At 42.0% G+C, this 17,020-nt stretch overlaps 1 protein-coding gene across 1 annotated transcript in view; it reads right to left on the reverse strand.

Annotated features, from left to right (window-relative positions):
• Positions 1–17,020, reverse strand: part of LACTB (lactamase beta) — a 29,293-nt gene continuing 12,273 nt past the window's right edge. Inside the window, exons 4-6 of the mRNA XM_066592304.1 lie at positions 16,229–16,535; positions 14,545–14,710; positions 1–596 (exon numbers count right to left, since the gene is read on the reverse strand). Of these exons, the coding sequence (XP_066448401.1) occupies positions 89–596; positions 14,545–14,710; positions 16,229–16,535 (981 nt within the window). The 3' untranslated portion in view covers positions 1–88. The remainder of the gene's footprint in view (positions 597–14,544; positions 14,711–16,228; positions 16,536–17,020) is intronic.

Consider the following 17,020-nt stretch of genomic DNA (forward strand, 5'->3'; position numbering starts at 1 on the left):
CACTTTAAAATTGTCTTTATTAAAGAGTTTTTTTCATTAGTTCTTCAATAGTGTTAATCCTAAAAATACGGGTCCCAGAAGCCACTGCTTATGACTCGGCTGATTTGGCCTTCTGAAATTCTAGTGCGATTTTTAAGGCTGCGCTGTTGAGGCCTGTACCCTGCATATTGGCTATTATGGCGACCACAATGCCCCTTGGAGGGCTCACCGTCTGTTGGTCTTCCTCAGGCAGGACAAGTAAGACACTACTAGCTCCAACAGCTCCTCCGGTGTGTGATACGTAATGCTTCTGGCACTTGCATTGCCCATAATCCTGCTTTCCTTCCACAGTTCCCCACCCCATGCCATATTTTCCATCCCTATCCCAAGACATTTCAGTATTGGGGACTTGTCTCCACATCATGGAAACAGTGTCTGGTTTTAAATATCCTGGCAACATTGTGGACATTTCCTTGGCTTGATAGCTATACAGGAGGACGTTTCCAAACCTTAGAAGGTCAGTCACAGTAGAAAGGAAGCCTCCACCTGCCCATTTACAGGAGTTATCGACATATGGAGAGTTTATCAGACGTTTCTTGTCGTTGAAACTGTAAAATCTGTACGATAGACAAAACGAAAATAATCAGATCTACTTCTCTTTTTAACAACACACATACAAGTTACTGGCTTAAAGAGAATGCAATAGAACTTCCCCCCCCCCAACCCCCAAAGAAAGTCCGGAGAAATAACACATTCACTTCTACATTGTCAAAAAATGGAACATTAACTACATGAGTCATTGCCTTGAAGACAGCCCGAACACAGTGGTTGAGCAGCAAGTTGCATTTGGTTTTACCTTGAGTTGCTGTGGTTTTTAGTCGTAGTAAGTACATGTGATGGAGGTAGATACCATGTGATAAACTGTACTTACTAAAACAGAAACCTGGGTAAAAAAAAAAGTTTCCCATGTGAATTCTCGTGTAATCATGAGGCCCCACGTTACTACTGTGTGTAGGCTTCTGAATAATAAAGTAGTATCTGGGCAACAATCCAGGAATGCAAGAATTTGCTTCAATCCGTATATTCTGCTGTATTTTCCGCTCCTTGCAGTTGGCTAGAGGTTGCATGTTGCCCATGATATGTATGCAGTCTTAGGGCATAGTCCACAGCCTCTACTCTGCCTTAAGGCCCATTTACATGCAATGATTATCACTAGGGATGAGCGAGTATACTCGCTAAGGCACTACTCGCTCGAGTAATGTGCCTTAGCCGAGTATCTCCCTGCTCGTCCCTAAAGATTCGGGGGCCGCCACAGGTGAGTTGCGGCGGGGAGCGGGGAAGAGCGGGCGGGAGAGAGGGATCTCCCCTCCGTTCCTCCCTTCTCTCTCCGCCCCGCGGCAGCACCCGAATCTTTCGGGACGAGCGGGGAGATACTCGGCTAAGGCACATTACTCGAGCGAGTAGTGCCTTAGCGAGTATACTCGCTCATCCCTAATTATCACTCAAAATTAGTTCAAACGAGCAAAAGTGAGCGATAAGCATTACGTGTAAACGCACAACCCACGTGAACTATTCCTTCACTTGCCGTTTATCGTGGAGTTTCAGCCCGCATAAAAATTGTCATTTATTCCGTTTAAATGGCATTCAGCCAGTGATTTGAAAGACTGAACGGGGAGGGGTGATTGTTTGCCTTGCTAACACAATGACTACTTGTTTAGGGCCAGCAGAAGACAATGGCTCATCTTTACACGCATTAAAAACCTGCTGGCCAGAGATTCCTCGCATAAACACACACCCACCTGAGCAAACAACATCTACAGTGTTTACTTAGCTAATGAGGGAAATTAAACGGATTTGACAATTATCTGTACATTTAACTTCTTAGCATTTCTATGCAAAAAAATTTGTTAAGGCCCAATTAGACCCAATGATTCTAGCTCAAAAGGCTGTCTTTTGAGCGAGAGTTGTTGGGTCTAACTGCATGGACATCGTGCAGTTTTCATTAACAAGTCATTGTTGTCTTTCAGCAAGCTGAAAGAATGATGAGCCTTATCAGTAATGCGCGCTGAGTTCTCAGCAGGATACCGTTGATGCCAATGTTTCAGCTGGTATGCCGCTCGGAGAACACGGGATTATGAAGAAGACAGAGCTCCAGCTGTGTTCTACATACCCCGCTCGGAGCGCTTAGCTGTATACCAATGCAACACGGGATGTCATGGCAAGGAAGTCAGGACAATGAACTACTGGCAGAATGCTATGCTTGCTACACGACACCTCCCTAAAAGTGGATTGCAAACAACAGGTCATCAGAAAAATGAGGACGATCACCTGGAAATCAGAATGTACAGACATGTAAACAGAAGCAAATGAGAAGGTAAAAAGAAACTGTTATATTTTAGAAACTTGTTTGAAACTCAGATACTCTTCAGTAGCTTGGCCAGGAAATGAGTAGGGGGGGATTAGACATACATTAGAAAAGTTTACTTATCCAAACGATTTATTCGATTTGTACATTTTAAAACCTCCCTCACACAGACTTTTTTTTTTTACAGCGTTTAGCGCTGCCTTTTTAGCACAGCGTCAAACACAGTGTCTTCAACATTGCACTTTGACAGCGATGCATGCTCTGTCTTTGGCTGTTTACAGCCCTGCGTCGCCCATTGAAATGAATGGGCAACGTTAGCATACTGCCACACTTTGGGCAGCGCTGCCGAAACAATAAAAAAAATAGTAATAAGTTATACTCAAAAGATGCTTGTGCTGTTTGGGTCCCTGGGCGCTGCTTTCAGGGGCTCTCGGCACTTGTCAGAGGATCTTTTGCTGTGACTGGGTTTGAAGACCCCGCCTCCAGCAAGAGATTGCTCTGATTGGCTAATCCAGTGCCAAAAACAGCCATTCAATGAATGAATGGCTCGTGGCTCAGATAAATCAAAGCAATCTCTTACTGGAGGCGTGGTCTTGAAACTCCATTGGTAGCAAGAGATGCTCTGCAGGCACAGACACGTGCCTATAAGCCGGCAGGGATGGTGCCCATTGGTGAGTATTTGTTTTGGGGTTTTTTTTCAACTTCCTTAGCTGCGTTATCAGCTGTGCTGAAAACACAGCCAAAGCGCTGGCATAACGCATGCCAGCGCTGCTGAAACCTCAGTAAACGCAGCGTTGAAAAAGGATATAAATTTAAAAATAAGATGGATAGTGTAGTTGTAGACATTTATGCAATAAATCTGCCACATGTAAATAAATACACCCTGAAACCACTTTCACATTGGCAGGATTTTGCATCAGTATTTCCAAGCCAAAACAGAGAGTGAGAGTATAATAAAAAGACTACATCTTCCGTTATTTGTGCCCACTCCTGGTTTTGGCTTAAAGATATTGTTGTGTTAATAAGGCCTTAGACGATTACTCCCACCTACATTACATAGGGGAATATACTGTATAGCGCAGAACACGTAACTAAACTAATTATTAACAGCACTTCACAAAGAGGAAGACCACTACTATAAGCTTTATAAAAAGGGAAGTATAGTGAGGAAGGTTAGGTTTACATGGTGAATAACCAAAGCCAACTTGTGGCCCGAGCACTAGAACACATCCCCCTAGGAAGTTATTTCAAACTAATTTCATACAAACGCGCTCAGTGTACATGCGCACAATACGCAGTAAATTGTGTCAATGAAAGTACATTGATTTTCATTGTTCTAATCACACTTGCATATATTTATTGCCTATGTTGGCTGTGTAAAAAAATGCAGCATGTTCTATTTTACCACCTATTATCTGTGACATTTTATTCCCCTTTGAGATGAACTGCTGTTATAGGAAAATATGAAATAATTTTTTTTCACGAGAGCAGAAAGGTTCCGGTCCCAGCTGCCCACCTGCTTGCTTAGATAAGCTATGTATTTAGAATTTCTGGTTTTAAAGCCCTGACCGCTGCCAATTCTCTGAAATTTGACAAGCTTGTTTGCATGTTCAGCTCACAAATTTCCTGAATTAGTTTTCCTACTGGATGCGCTCCCCAGCCTAACTTGCTTGCTCCTGTAGCTATGACTATAGGACTTGGACAAGTCCACGGTACACCTTGAAGAAGACTTTCTTCCTTTAACCACAAAAGTAGAGAACACTTCACCGAAAAAAAAGGATAACAATTTTTTTTCTAAGGAGTCCTTTTTCTTGTTCCAATTTGCAGCAGGAGATTTTGAAGACATTTGGAGTGGGCCTGTACCTACTTGACAGCCGGGATGCAAGAAGGGTAAAAACCTAGAAGACTTAAAGGGGTTGTCTCGAGGAAGCAGTGAATTTTTTTTTTGCCCAGTCCCCCTAATTAAACATATATTACTAAGCCCCCCTGTAAATGACTTTTCTAGCTGGTTTGTACTTACAGTTCCAGCAACTTATAAAAATTTTCCCAAGATGGCCACCGGCTTTTTTCCCGTCGCTTGCTGTAGCCCGACGTGCGCGCTCCCGAGACTCTACCAGCTGTGTCTCCCTGACAACCAGACGCCCCGCAGCCGCCGACCACGGCACACAGTCACCCACCGCCAGGCAGCAGGTGACCGGCGCTAGACCCCTGACAACAAACGAAGGCCACCCCGACCCAGCGGCAGACCCCCCGGCCCAGCGGCAGACCCCCATCACTTACCTGGGCGGCTGGGCGGCTCCAGTTTCTACACCTTCCTCTAAGAGAGGATGGTACAGAATGGCGGCTCCAGCGCGCTCCCGAGAAGTGACAGCTCGTCTGCGCATGCGCAGAAGAGCTGTAGCGGCTAGCAGGCTGAAGCGGCTCGTGCTGAGAGCAAAAGACCGGACTGCGCAAGCGCGTCTAAAAAAGCAAGCCGCCAGCGAATTTAGACGGAACCATGGAGACGAGGACGCTAGCAACGGAGCAGGTAAGTGAATAACTTCTGTATGGCTCATATTTAATGCACGATGTATATTACAAAGTGCATTAATATGGCCATACAGAAGTGTATAACCCCACTTGCTGCCGTGAGACAACCCCTTTAACACCTTTCTGATGGAAACAGAAGATGCCATAAGGAAGGAGCTTGTTTTTGCGTGAACTTTCTCTACATTAATGTCTAGGAGAATTTTTTTTTTTATCAAAGAGTCTAGCTGGATACCTCGGACACCTTTACTTTTCCGGGAACAAGGTCGTATTTTTCGGTATTTAGAATCCAACTTAGGGAAGACAGAGGATCCTGAACCTCCTGGACATGGTTGGCAGCTATTTATTTCAAACTTCCCATAATCAGAAGCTCGTCCAGGTAGGGACTATTAACATTCCCACAACACGAAGAAGCGCTCACAAGTCGGACGTTATTTTTGTAAAGATTCTGGGGAAGGTTGACAGTCCAAATGGTAGAGCCGCGAACTGAAAAATGGTGAATTTTGCCGCCTAACAAATCGCCATAATTCGAAAGAAAACTTTTGCTTCTGAAAATATGCGTCCTGGAGGTCTATGGACGCCATGAAACAACTAGTAAGTTTACTGTTGAGGTGATTAATTCCATCTAGAATTTTTTGTATTGTAGAAACAGATTAAGACCTTTTAGATTTGTGATTGCAAGAAATTTGTCATTCGCTTTTTTGATTAAGAATAGGTGGGGATAAAAATCTTTTCTGTTCCTATCTTATGGGATCGGAATAATTGCTTTTTTTCCCAGTAAATTTTGAAGCTCTTCTTCCAAAGCCTCCTGTTTCATCAGATCTGTGAGAGGCAAGGATAAACTGTTCTGGGGGATGTTGCAAAAAAAATTCTAGACAAACATTTTGTATGATGACCAAGATGTATAGGGAACTAGATATCTGAAGACAGTCCTAATAAAAGAATTTTCGGTGACCCCCTCCCCCCTCCCTTCAACCGGAATCCTGTTTAGACGTCCCTTCTGCATTTTAGGCCTTTGTTTTTTGTCTCCAATTGGTATTTTTCAGGGCCTTCTGTAGCTCGGGTTCTGTTCAGAGAAAAACCACGCCTTTGAAAAAAACTTGTTCTCCACTGAAAAACCTTTTTCCTAAGGAGCTACTTTATCCCAAATATTATCTAATTCAGATCCAAAAGACTCTGTCTCCTTCACACGGAAAGAAACATAACTTGGATTTAGAGGCAATGGCCCAGATCGCTCTCTTGGCTGCATTTGTTAAAGAGGCTGACATTTTAATTGATTTTCCAGAAGCATTAGCAATGAAGTCAACAGCCCCTTTAAGAATTGGTAATAAAGCTAATATCTGATCCCTAGGAGTTTTAGCTTCTAAATGCTACTATAGCTCTGTAAGCCAAATCTTCAGAGAGCGACCTGTGCATGGCACACCTATCAAGGACCTGACTAAAGCTATGGTGGACTCTCCATTTTTTTCTAAGGAGACTCTCCAGTTTTTTTTAATCTAATCGGTCCCTTAGAAATCCGAAGCCTTCAAAAGGTACAGAGGACCGCTTTGAAATTATAGCCACGGGAACATCCACTTTTGGAGTTCTATCCCAAACCACCGAATCCTATTCATAAAAAGGATATTTACATTTAAACATCTGAGGAACTCACTTTTTTCTTATCAGGCTTAGCCCATTCTTTAGAAATCAATTTACAAACTGTTGTGTGGTTAGGAAACACTCTCCTCCTAGTATCCACACCATGGAACATCCAATCTTGCACTATGGATATTGAGAAGTCCGAAGGAACCTAACTGCCATGAGGAGCACATCGACCTCTTTGCAAAAAAATAATGGACGGTCCAATTTGTCATCACAAGAAATCTAGTTCATACTGAGCCTGAAGCTCCCAGTCTTCAATATTGAATCCTGAACAAACTTGAGAGAGACCCAGCCCAGGGAATACTTCCTTGTTCCAACCTGAAGGTCATTGTCCACTTTCTCCCCAAACGTCTCATGTTCCGCAACATAGGGGAGGGGCGCTGTGCTATAAGAAACACACTACACAAATTTCCCCGTCAAGGGGTTCCGCTACCGAAACACCGCTGGCGTCTGACCATTGCGACAAAAGACCCAAGGAAACTCAGACAAAATGCTGCCTTTGGTCTCAGCACCAGCGTCCCCTGCCGGAGGGGATTAATCTAAAGGACTTTAACGTGGTTTCCTGTCCCAGAGGAGGTGGGGACATCCTCCAGGTAGTGCTGTCGTGGAGGTGCTGGGAGAAAGAAAAATGTGTTTTCGCGAGAGTTCTTCTTTAAAACAGGGAAGGTTTTCTAATAATGGTATGTATTTTTCCAGTATATTATATTTAGTCCACTCTGGAATCTACAAGATGTTACTGAGGTTTTATCTGTTACAGTCTCGCTGGACAGTAGCTTGCTTTAGCTTTGCCGCTCAGCCTTCTCTCTAGTCAGACCAGCTGGTGTTGTTTATTCTCTTCTGTTATTTATTTTCCCAACTATAAGAAGATTGCTTACATTTTAGCATGCGCCTTTCACAGACTGTCATGTCTAAACTGTAATCTTGGCTGGAGGCAAAAAGCACAATTGCACAGCACAGCCAGCAGGGGACAGTAAGATCATAGATTTACATAAAACTGAATGAAGACAAAATTGTGGGCCTGAAAGTTAAAAAAAGAAAACTGGAAAAACAGGGTGAGTAACTGAAGAAAACAAAAAAAAAAAACAACAAAATATACACTGTTTAAAAAAAAAAAATCAAGCACCTAGAAAAGAGTTGTCAGAATCGAATGAAACGGTCTGTGATTGTAAGTGAATACAATAGCAGAGCAATATATAAAGGATAATTGCAGAAAACTGAACCCTTGAAGGGAGGCTCTAGTACTCTGTTGTACCGCCTCTAGCTTAGAAGCAGGATGTGATATAGGTGGGCACGGACCCTCTAGTACCCATTTGTATTGCCTCTAGCTTGGATACTAGATGTGATACGGGTGTCATGGAGGCTCTAGTACCCTGTTGTATTGCCTCTAGCTTGGAAGCAGGATGTGATACAGGTGGGCACGGACCCTCTAGTACCCTGTTGTACTGCCTCTAGCTTGGATACTAGATGTGATACGGGCGGCATGGAGGCTCTAGTATCCTGTTGTACACTTCTAGCTTGGATACAAGATGTGATACAGGTAGCCATGGAGGCTCTAGTACCCTGTTGTATTGCCTCTAGCTTGGATACAAGATGTGATACGGGCAGGCCTGCAGCTGGCTAATCAAAGCAGCATGAAATGACTACTGATAAAAAGTGTCCCATCAGTAAGTCAGAGAAGCAGTGCAGCCACCTTGGTTTGTCTGGGATCAGTCGCTTTAAGCTGCAAACTGATCATCCCACCACACGGCCAACTGAGCGACACCTTTAGCTACTCAAGGTTAGTGAATAGTGCACTACAAATACACTGTATGCATGAGGTACTTAACAACCTTGCTTTCAATGCCCATATTTTATAAATTGTGGTACTAAAATATTGGGGAAGATTTATCAAAACTGATGCAAAGAAAAAGTGGAATACTTTTGTCATGGCAAAAAAATAAAAATAAAAAATCATGTTGCTACTTAATTTTCCAAAAAGCCTCTTTGTAAGTCTGCAATACAAAAAAGGCAATCTCTAGTCCGAGTAGTCTGAGTTCTGTAACGGCAGTATGTGCATTCTTTGTTGGGTGGGTCACTCCAGGACAGCCATTTATTGTGCAGACACAGGGAAAAATTCATCATTGTGGCATGTTCTTGTGGTTTCTTGACCACTGCTCCTAGCATTCCTTCATGCTGAAGGATTCCTCGTACATCTTGGCCCGGGGTGGAGGCTGTTTTACTGAGAGCTGGAGAACTTGTTATGTCTCAGACTAGTAAAGAAAGTACCTGGAGGTCAAGCGAATAACAAACAATACAAAAGTAAAGTTCTCTGGAACGTTCTGTATACTACAAGTACAGCTAGAAGATTTTTACAAAAAAAAAAAGGCTTAGATATTAAATGGGAATCCACAGGTAAATATAAAAACACACTACAAAAAAATACATTTTTATTCGATATTTGGAGTTTTATCTCTTGTCTGTTCTTTTTTTTTCTTCTTCTTACAGACTTTTTTGAGGAAAAGAATAAACACCCCAAAAAGTGTGTCAGTGAAAAAAAGCTTAGCAAACGTTATCCTGGGATAATTGTTTTTTCAGAAGCTGCTCACCATGTTGTATTGCATCTACATGTAAGAAGCCATACTTATCTACTCCACTGTGCCCATCCCTTCAATGCCCGGCACTTCCTGGCACAACAAGCCAGCAATGAAAACAACAACCCTAAGGCCACGTGATCGCGGCAGGCTACCACCGGCTCACTTCACCAGCAATCACGGCTGGTTGTTGGGACGTCATTGCTTTGCAGCCAAGAGTGGAGACCAGCAGGGGACTGAGAACTGGAGGAATGGGAGCAGCTGGGGAGGGACGCAAGGCCTCCTCATGTTGGTACAGCAGGTTCAACAGCTTTTCAGAAGTATTTAGGAAGACACAAGTTAGGAACATAAAATACAAACATTTTGCCAGAAAGAGATTCAACATAAATGCGTGTGGTTCTAATGTCTGACCCCTGAGTGTCCACTTACACGAGGACTCCTATATTGTGAGTTTGGATGGTGGAAAGACCTAAAATTACTCAAATCTGAGCTACTATTGCCAATCTGGCTGTTCATATCAAATTGCTATGCCATAAATGTATGTTCAGCGGAGTTTTCCTAAAGGGGTTTTCAAGGTTTTGTTTGTGTAAAACAGTGTTCCCCATGCAACAAAGTAACAAACAGTCATACATTCGCTGTTCCTGGGTCACTGCATCTCCGTCACCACTACTCAGTGCTCAGTGTTTGTTTGCAGGCTGCAGCAGCCTGTGTATAAGACGTCACAGGCTGCTGCAGTCGATGACAGCTCAGCGATCAAGCACTGAGCTTTGTCATTGGCTGCAGGAGCCTCGGACGTCCACTAAACAAGCTGCTGCAGCCTGTAAACATTGCATCACAGGGGAGACCTGGACACAGCGGGGAGCTGGAAGAGGTGAGTATATGACTATTTGTTATTTCGCTGCATTGGCAACATGGTCTTACACAAAGTAAAAAAAAAATATATATATCTCAAAAAACCTCTTTAAATGGGGCTGAAGGGAAAAGGATATACAGTTCATGTTCAAGCGTCTGGAAAAAAAAACAAACTTCATTTATAACAGGCATTTAAAAAAAGTAGAGGTTTTGGGCTGTACAGTTTTCCTAGGCTGCATGACCACAACAAGAAACTGATTAAGGGCAAAGAGAACCTTATTTATGAGGACAGCGTAAAATAAAATACTTACTTTTTTTAATAGGAGAAACATCTGAAGGGAAGGGACATAATTAGAGATGAGCGAACATATTTTTTTTGGGTGTTTTTGCACTCGAGCACCGCTTTTTCCGAGTAACTGACTAATCGGACGAAAAGATTCGGGGGGAGCCGGGGGGAGGGTAGAGCTCCCCCCTGTTGCCCACTGCTACCCTCCGCTCCACCACGCCGCCCCCCAAATCTTTTCGGCCGAGTAGTCAGTTACTCAGAAAAAGCGGTGCTCGAGTGCAAAAACACCCGAACCGACTATGTTCGCTCATCTCTAGACATGATACACTTGTACAAATATATAAATGGTGCACACAAAAGTTATGTTAAAGACAAAAAAAAAAAAAACAACCTTTCAAAATTCAGTCACCTCAAACAAAGAAGCACACATTGCTGGAGTAAAAAAAAATTCAATCTCCACAGGGACGAGCCTTTTTTACTGTAAGAGCAGTGGCGCAGTTACCACAGGAACGAGTTTTAGCAGAAACAGTTGATGGCTTCAGTAAAGGATTGGAGTTTTTTTGTAAAAAGGTATATAAAATTATTGTTTGAACATTGACCCAGCCTCATCTCCACTTGCAAGATAAGTTAAAAAAAAATAAATAAAAAAACGAGGTTAGGGATAGCTGCTCAGTTAGTAAGGGACTAATAATGGGACAATCCCAATATGTCAATAAAGAATAATAATAATCTTTATTAAGATTACATCCTTCTTTATTTACACATTGGGATTGTCCTACATCAGCGCATTACTAACTGAGCACCTATCCTTCCGATCTTTTGTCTTATTCTGCATAGAGTACAGCCCTGGGGCGGGTGTGTGTGTGTGTGGGGGGGGGGGGGGGGGGCAGCACATCAGTTTGGTCTAAGGCCCCTCTCACACATTTTACTGCGATTTTGAGCGGCAATTTAGAACGTATGTAAAAGTGTTTGACAGCGCTTTTTAACGCTGCCCATCATTGTGATGGGTGATGAGGTGCGTTAAAAAAAGGGGAAAAAGCGTGAAAGTAGGACAGCAATCAAAAATCGCATGGCTAGAAACGCCGCATTCAAGCACAAGTCTGTGAGGCCTCATTGAAATCAATGGGGGCGTTGTATCGCGATTAGCACAGCGCTCGGAACGCCACGCTAATTGCAGTAAACAGTGGCCAGTGTGAAAGCGGCATAGGAATATTGGTTGGGTTGAAAACCTTGGCTACATGCACCCTCACCCGGAGGAGTTATATAGCTTTTTTTTCCCTTTCTTAGGCCGGGCTCACACAAGCATAAATTTACAGCGTATTACACGTGTGATGTACGTACATGTGATACATGTGGTACAAGTAAATACATTGCCTTTCGCTGTTTCACTCACATTTGCATGTATGCACTGCGTAATATGTGGGCGCAAAAAAAGGGACGCAGCATGTTCTATTTTGCCCCGTATTGGACCCTTCCACTCTTCCATCAGAGAAAAATTTACAGTTCACCTCTTCCACCATATCTGAAATAAAGATCTTTAGGTCCCTTTGTGTTATTGCTCTCCAAATGTAATCCTCCTACGCTTCCAACAGCTGAGTCAACAAAAGTCTGAATACGTGAGAGAATATTAAGGACAGAATCAGATCTAAATAACACAATTCTCTTATTACAAAGAATAAAAAAAAAATAATAATAATAATACAACCTACTAGCGTGTGCACTGGGATTTCTAGCCACACAGCTGTGTCTTGCAATGTAAAGAACATACTTTAAAAGGTCATCCTGCAGACCACACCGTACTATACTGGGAGACCTAGGAATAACAGTCTGCTTATAATCAGAACAATATGGATTCTGTTCTTCAGACAGAGCAACTAGTAATCATTCTTCTCGAGCAGTTTTTTGGCGCGGTTTAGTTTGGGATGGCTCTGCATATTTTAAAGGCTGCAGACAGACTTCTCCCAAATGTCTTACACAGCATGTGTTCACCAGCTCCCTATTTCCACCACTGAACTGCACACGACTACTCTGCACTGAACACGGGGGTTTTATAAAAGCTTACGTGTTCACAATTATCTCCTACTAAATACTACTGTGAGGTTACTCTACCGATCAAAAGTTTTAAAACACTTCAATTTTTCCAGCTATTTCTGACATGAACGCAGTTTAATTCAAATAATGTGAAATGGTTCAAAAGTAAGTTACAAAACATAAAAATATGATGACGTTTTAACCTGAAAACACAACAATTGTCTGAATTTATGATTTTACCCAAAGGGTTTTTTTATGGAACACATCAAGGTATTTTACAGCGCAGAAAGGAAATTATGGTTTGAAATTGGATGTAAAACTATTCCTGCTGGTGTCTTAACTTTTATAGATTACTTTTAAACCCTCTGATTGTATATAAATAGTGCTGGAACAGGCTGCTTTACAACACCATCTAGGGCAGGATCTGGATAGTTTCGCACTTCAGGACAGGGAACATTGCTATCATAATGGCAAGAAAAAGAGAAAAAAAATCAAAGGAGACAAACAGACAATTATAACCCCTGGAAGTGTAGGTGTGTACTACAGAGAAATTGTCAAGAAAGCCAAGGTGGCAGTCAGTATAGCTTCCTGTACCATTAAAAGGCACTTTGAAACTGGAGAAAACTGATAGGCAGAGATCTGGCAGGCCATAGGAATTAGATAAGATTTTCAAAATCAACAGTTTCTGTGATTGATGCCTTACAGCAAAAATTTTAATGCAGCAAAAAATATGTTTCCATTTCAACTGCGAAGAGAAGACTAATCTGCAGGCTTGACAGGTAGAGTATCAATAAGAAAGACACCGCGAAGACTGCAAACTAAAAAATAAAAAGCTTTGCCTGGGCCAAGCAGCACCTCCACTGGATTATTGAGGAGTGGAAGAGGGTCCATCAGATAGAGTGATGAATCGAAATTTTACATCTTTGCTAAATAACGCAGGGTTTTTGTATGTCATTGAGTAGGTAGGTGAAAGGATGGTTCCTAAATGTGTGATGCCAGATGTCATGCATAGAGGAGGAACCATGATGGTCTGGGGCTCTTTTGCTAGATTCACAGTTGGCAACTTGCAAAGGGCGATTGGCACACTGTTTAAAAATTTAAAGGGTTCCTATTACAGCAAGACAATGATCCAAAACTTACTTCTAGGTTGTGTCAGAACTATTTAAAGACAAAAAGAAGCCGGTAGGCTTCAAAGAATGGAAGAAATCGCCTGCACCATCTCCAGACTTAAGGCTGAACTGCCCTGGCCCAGCACATATTCTCCGAGGCCGCAATTCCGTTGGGCGTGGTGGGGGGTGGGGGAGGCAGTTTAGCTCTGCTAAGCTGTCTCCCTCGCCGTCTCTCGGCAAAGGGAGGAGGCGGGACGGGAGCTAGTGTGCCAAGCTGCTGCCCCCTCTGACAGCCAGCAATGGGAGCTGGGACAGCCTCCCTGTCATTGCAAATAGCCGATAAGGGGCGAAGAGGAGCAGGGAAAGAGGTGAGAATTTAGAAGTCATGCGCCTGGCTGAAATGCACTATCTTAGCTGGCCAGCCACTTTCACGCCGCGAAAATACGCCCACGTGCACTGATGCATTGTAAACTAATGCATCAGATGGACAGCGTATATTGACCGGGCGTAAAAACCCGGCCAATATACGCCTGTGTGAATCCAGCCCAAACCTCAATGAGCTCATTTGGGATGAACTGGATAGAATCTTAAAGCAAAGCAACCTCTAAGTGCAGCACATTTACGGGAACCTCTACAACAATGTTGGAAATACATTTTTGAATAATTTCTGAATGAAATTGTAGAAATAATGCCTTGGTTATAAAGCCGTTATATCAGCTAGAGGCGACTACTTTGGAGAGTCAAAAATCTAGATTTAATTTTATGAAACAAAGTTAATCCATTATTTTTATTCATCTTAAGTGGTTTATTTGTTCTATGCTTCATATCAAAGTACATTTCAGACATTAAACTGTATAAATAATAAAAACTGAAAAAATTGTGGTCTAAAACTTTTGTCCGTTAGTGTATAATATAAGAGGTAGGAAAAAATGATGTGTTCATCCAGTAATATTTCAGTGATATAATTGTTACACTGGTAATCTTAAAATATTGTGCAAGCAGTTTATATGCCTAAATATTGTGTAGGCTGCTCAGCATTTAGCATGTCTGTTGTGATCCAATGAAGATTTAATATAAGACATTCAGTAATAAGGAAAGTAAATGCTTTGGTGTCTGCAGCCAAATCCACTGATGTAGAGCTATGGCTGCATACATTTTCCCTTTTTTAGTTTCAACTGCACTTACCTTGCTCTGTTGTATATAATTGGTTCGTGTTCCTCTGGAAGAGTGTTGACCATGCCCAGATCTTTAAACATCTGCTGCATATAATCCAGAAACTTGCGTCTTGAAGCCCGCTCAACGATAGCACTTAATAATGTCCATGCATGTGTAGAATATAAGAACTGTGACCCTGGAGAGGAAAAGACTTAACAAGATTAAAATGTATAGTCAAGCAGTAGCAAACCAATATGAAAGACTAAAAGCCCGTTTAGACAACAATTATCGCTCAAAAGCCATCTTTTCAGTGAGTCGTTGAGTGTAAATGTGCCCATCTATCACTGTTCTGCCGAGCGATGAATTTCAGTTCTGCCTGAAATCAATCGTTCGACAGAAAAGCTAATAAGCAGGACCGCACGCTGTGCTCTGCCTGAGGGAGCGCCGATAACAGCTGATTGTATTGTCTCAGCTGTCAGCCCCGTGGCAGAGCAAAGGAAATGTAATCAGGAAACAGCGGGTGGTCTGTTCCCTGAATACAGCTCCTGGCAGCTCACATGCTACTAATTGGTACTAATAGGCATTGGTACCTAGTAGTAGTTTATGCAAAATGATCGCTCAAAAGCCATCTTTTGAGAAATCATCTTTATGGTGTAAATGCACCTTAACAGTCCGCTTATAAAGCGCTTCCAAGTGATAAGAGTAACAATGTAAGAGGACACAATAGTTAATAAAACATATATGATATTCAATTAAAATTGAAGTCTTACATAAAAAAAAGTTGGTAAGTATTAGATCAAACTTGGCTGAACCCGCTAATTTTGGCACAACAAACTATCGAATCTGTATTAAAAGTGCAGTTGATGATGGTTCTTCAGATGGAGGAAACAAGATCAGAAATGCTGAATTCCAACATGCCCGAGCCTTTATCCTTCAGTTAGTTGCCTTATTCCGTCCCCTCTTGGCATTGAGAACACAAGCACATTCAGCAAGTGAACATGTATGGGAATGTTGGGAGAAATGATTGGCATTTGAACCTTGAACACTAGTCATCCAACTTTTTCTATTTAAAGGGCCACTCTGGTGAAGTTTTTCTCATTCATTGCGTAGCTAGCCCCTAGTATATAAAAGTCAGCTAGTATTACTTCGGTTAGTTATCCTTTCTATTTGAAACTCTGGGCCTCTTTCTCTCCAGGTGGTCATATGATCTCTATTCTGACTACCGTGCTTCCCTGATAATAAGCCCTACCCTGATAAGACCTAGCTAGGCTACATGTAAAAAAAAAAACAAACAAAAAACACAATACTCCCTTGCGATGGCTTGCAGTGCTGCTGCAGGCTGCCGCGTCCTCCTTCACGCCAACAGAGCAGTTCTTCCTGGAAGCAGAGCTTGAATACCCCGCTTACAGCAAGCTAACGCTCTGATTGGTTAATCCAGTGCTGCGTCAGCCAATGAAAGCCGCTGCTGGATTAACCAATCACAGCCATTCAATGATGTCATTGAATGAAAAATGAGACAACCTTGCAATTATTCTTGATTAAAAATATTCTTTTTTGCTGCATGGATTAAGCTAGGCTTCTAAACTAGCTCATACAGTAATGTATACTTATTTTGGGGTACTGAACATTATACAGTGAAAGTCAATAGCAGATGTACACAACTTTGCCCATAAATCTCCGATCATATAATATTGCTTAGTGTCAAGTCACCTACCGGGTTTAAACACCAAAGGATCATTCTTAAAAAGTTCCAAAGCCTCAATCACGCTATTGAACTTGTCCTTGATATAAAACTCTTCAGGTTGCAAAGATCCATTTCTCTTAGATTTTGCAGTGTCCTGCGGTTTCGGTTTGTGTTGTTCCTCTGCCTTAGCGGATTCCGTTTCCTCTGTGGTGCTCACAACTGACCCAGTCAATTCTGAGGATTTCTTTCCAATTTTTTTTCTGATTTTCTGGATATCCTTTTCATAATGCCTGATTCCACTTAAGTGTGACACCAACAACCTGGTGGTTATCGTCACCTGAAAGGGAGACACAATTTTGGAAAACCTGTGCAGAGCTAAATGTTGAAATGGCTGAATAGAAAAAAAATACTGTCAAATTAAAGAAGGACTTGGGGGAAATTTTTCTCTGCCCCTCCATTTATAAAGTACAAAATAGTTCCGGTAACCCTCTTACTGGGCGCTCTGTTGCAGAGTTATCCGCTATTTTTTTGGCTTGTAAAAAAGGACATGAATATTTCAGGCATGTTCATTACTTTCTCTAACAAGTATTTTTTTTCTATTCCTGACATTTTTTAAATGCATTTTTTTTCTGCGATTTATAAGCACTATAGAAAAGCCTATGGGGGAAAACCACATTATAAAAAAAAAAAAAAAGGAAAAGAAAAATGCTCTACCTGGAAAATAAAAGTCTAGGAAGAGATTTCTGGACATAGTTACAGCCTTCTGGTAGATATTAGTACTGCTCTGCTTTGTTTCTAACTTTCTCAATGGTAGAATATTAC

Source organism: Eleutherodactylus coqui, chromosome 2 (assembly GCF_035609145.1).
Source record: "Eleutherodactylus coqui strain aEleCoq1 chromosome 2, aEleCoq1.hap1, whole genome shotgun sequence".
Lineage (NCBI taxonomy): Eukaryota > Metazoa > Chordata > Amphibia > Anura > Eleutherodactylidae > Eleutherodactylus > Eleutherodactylus coqui.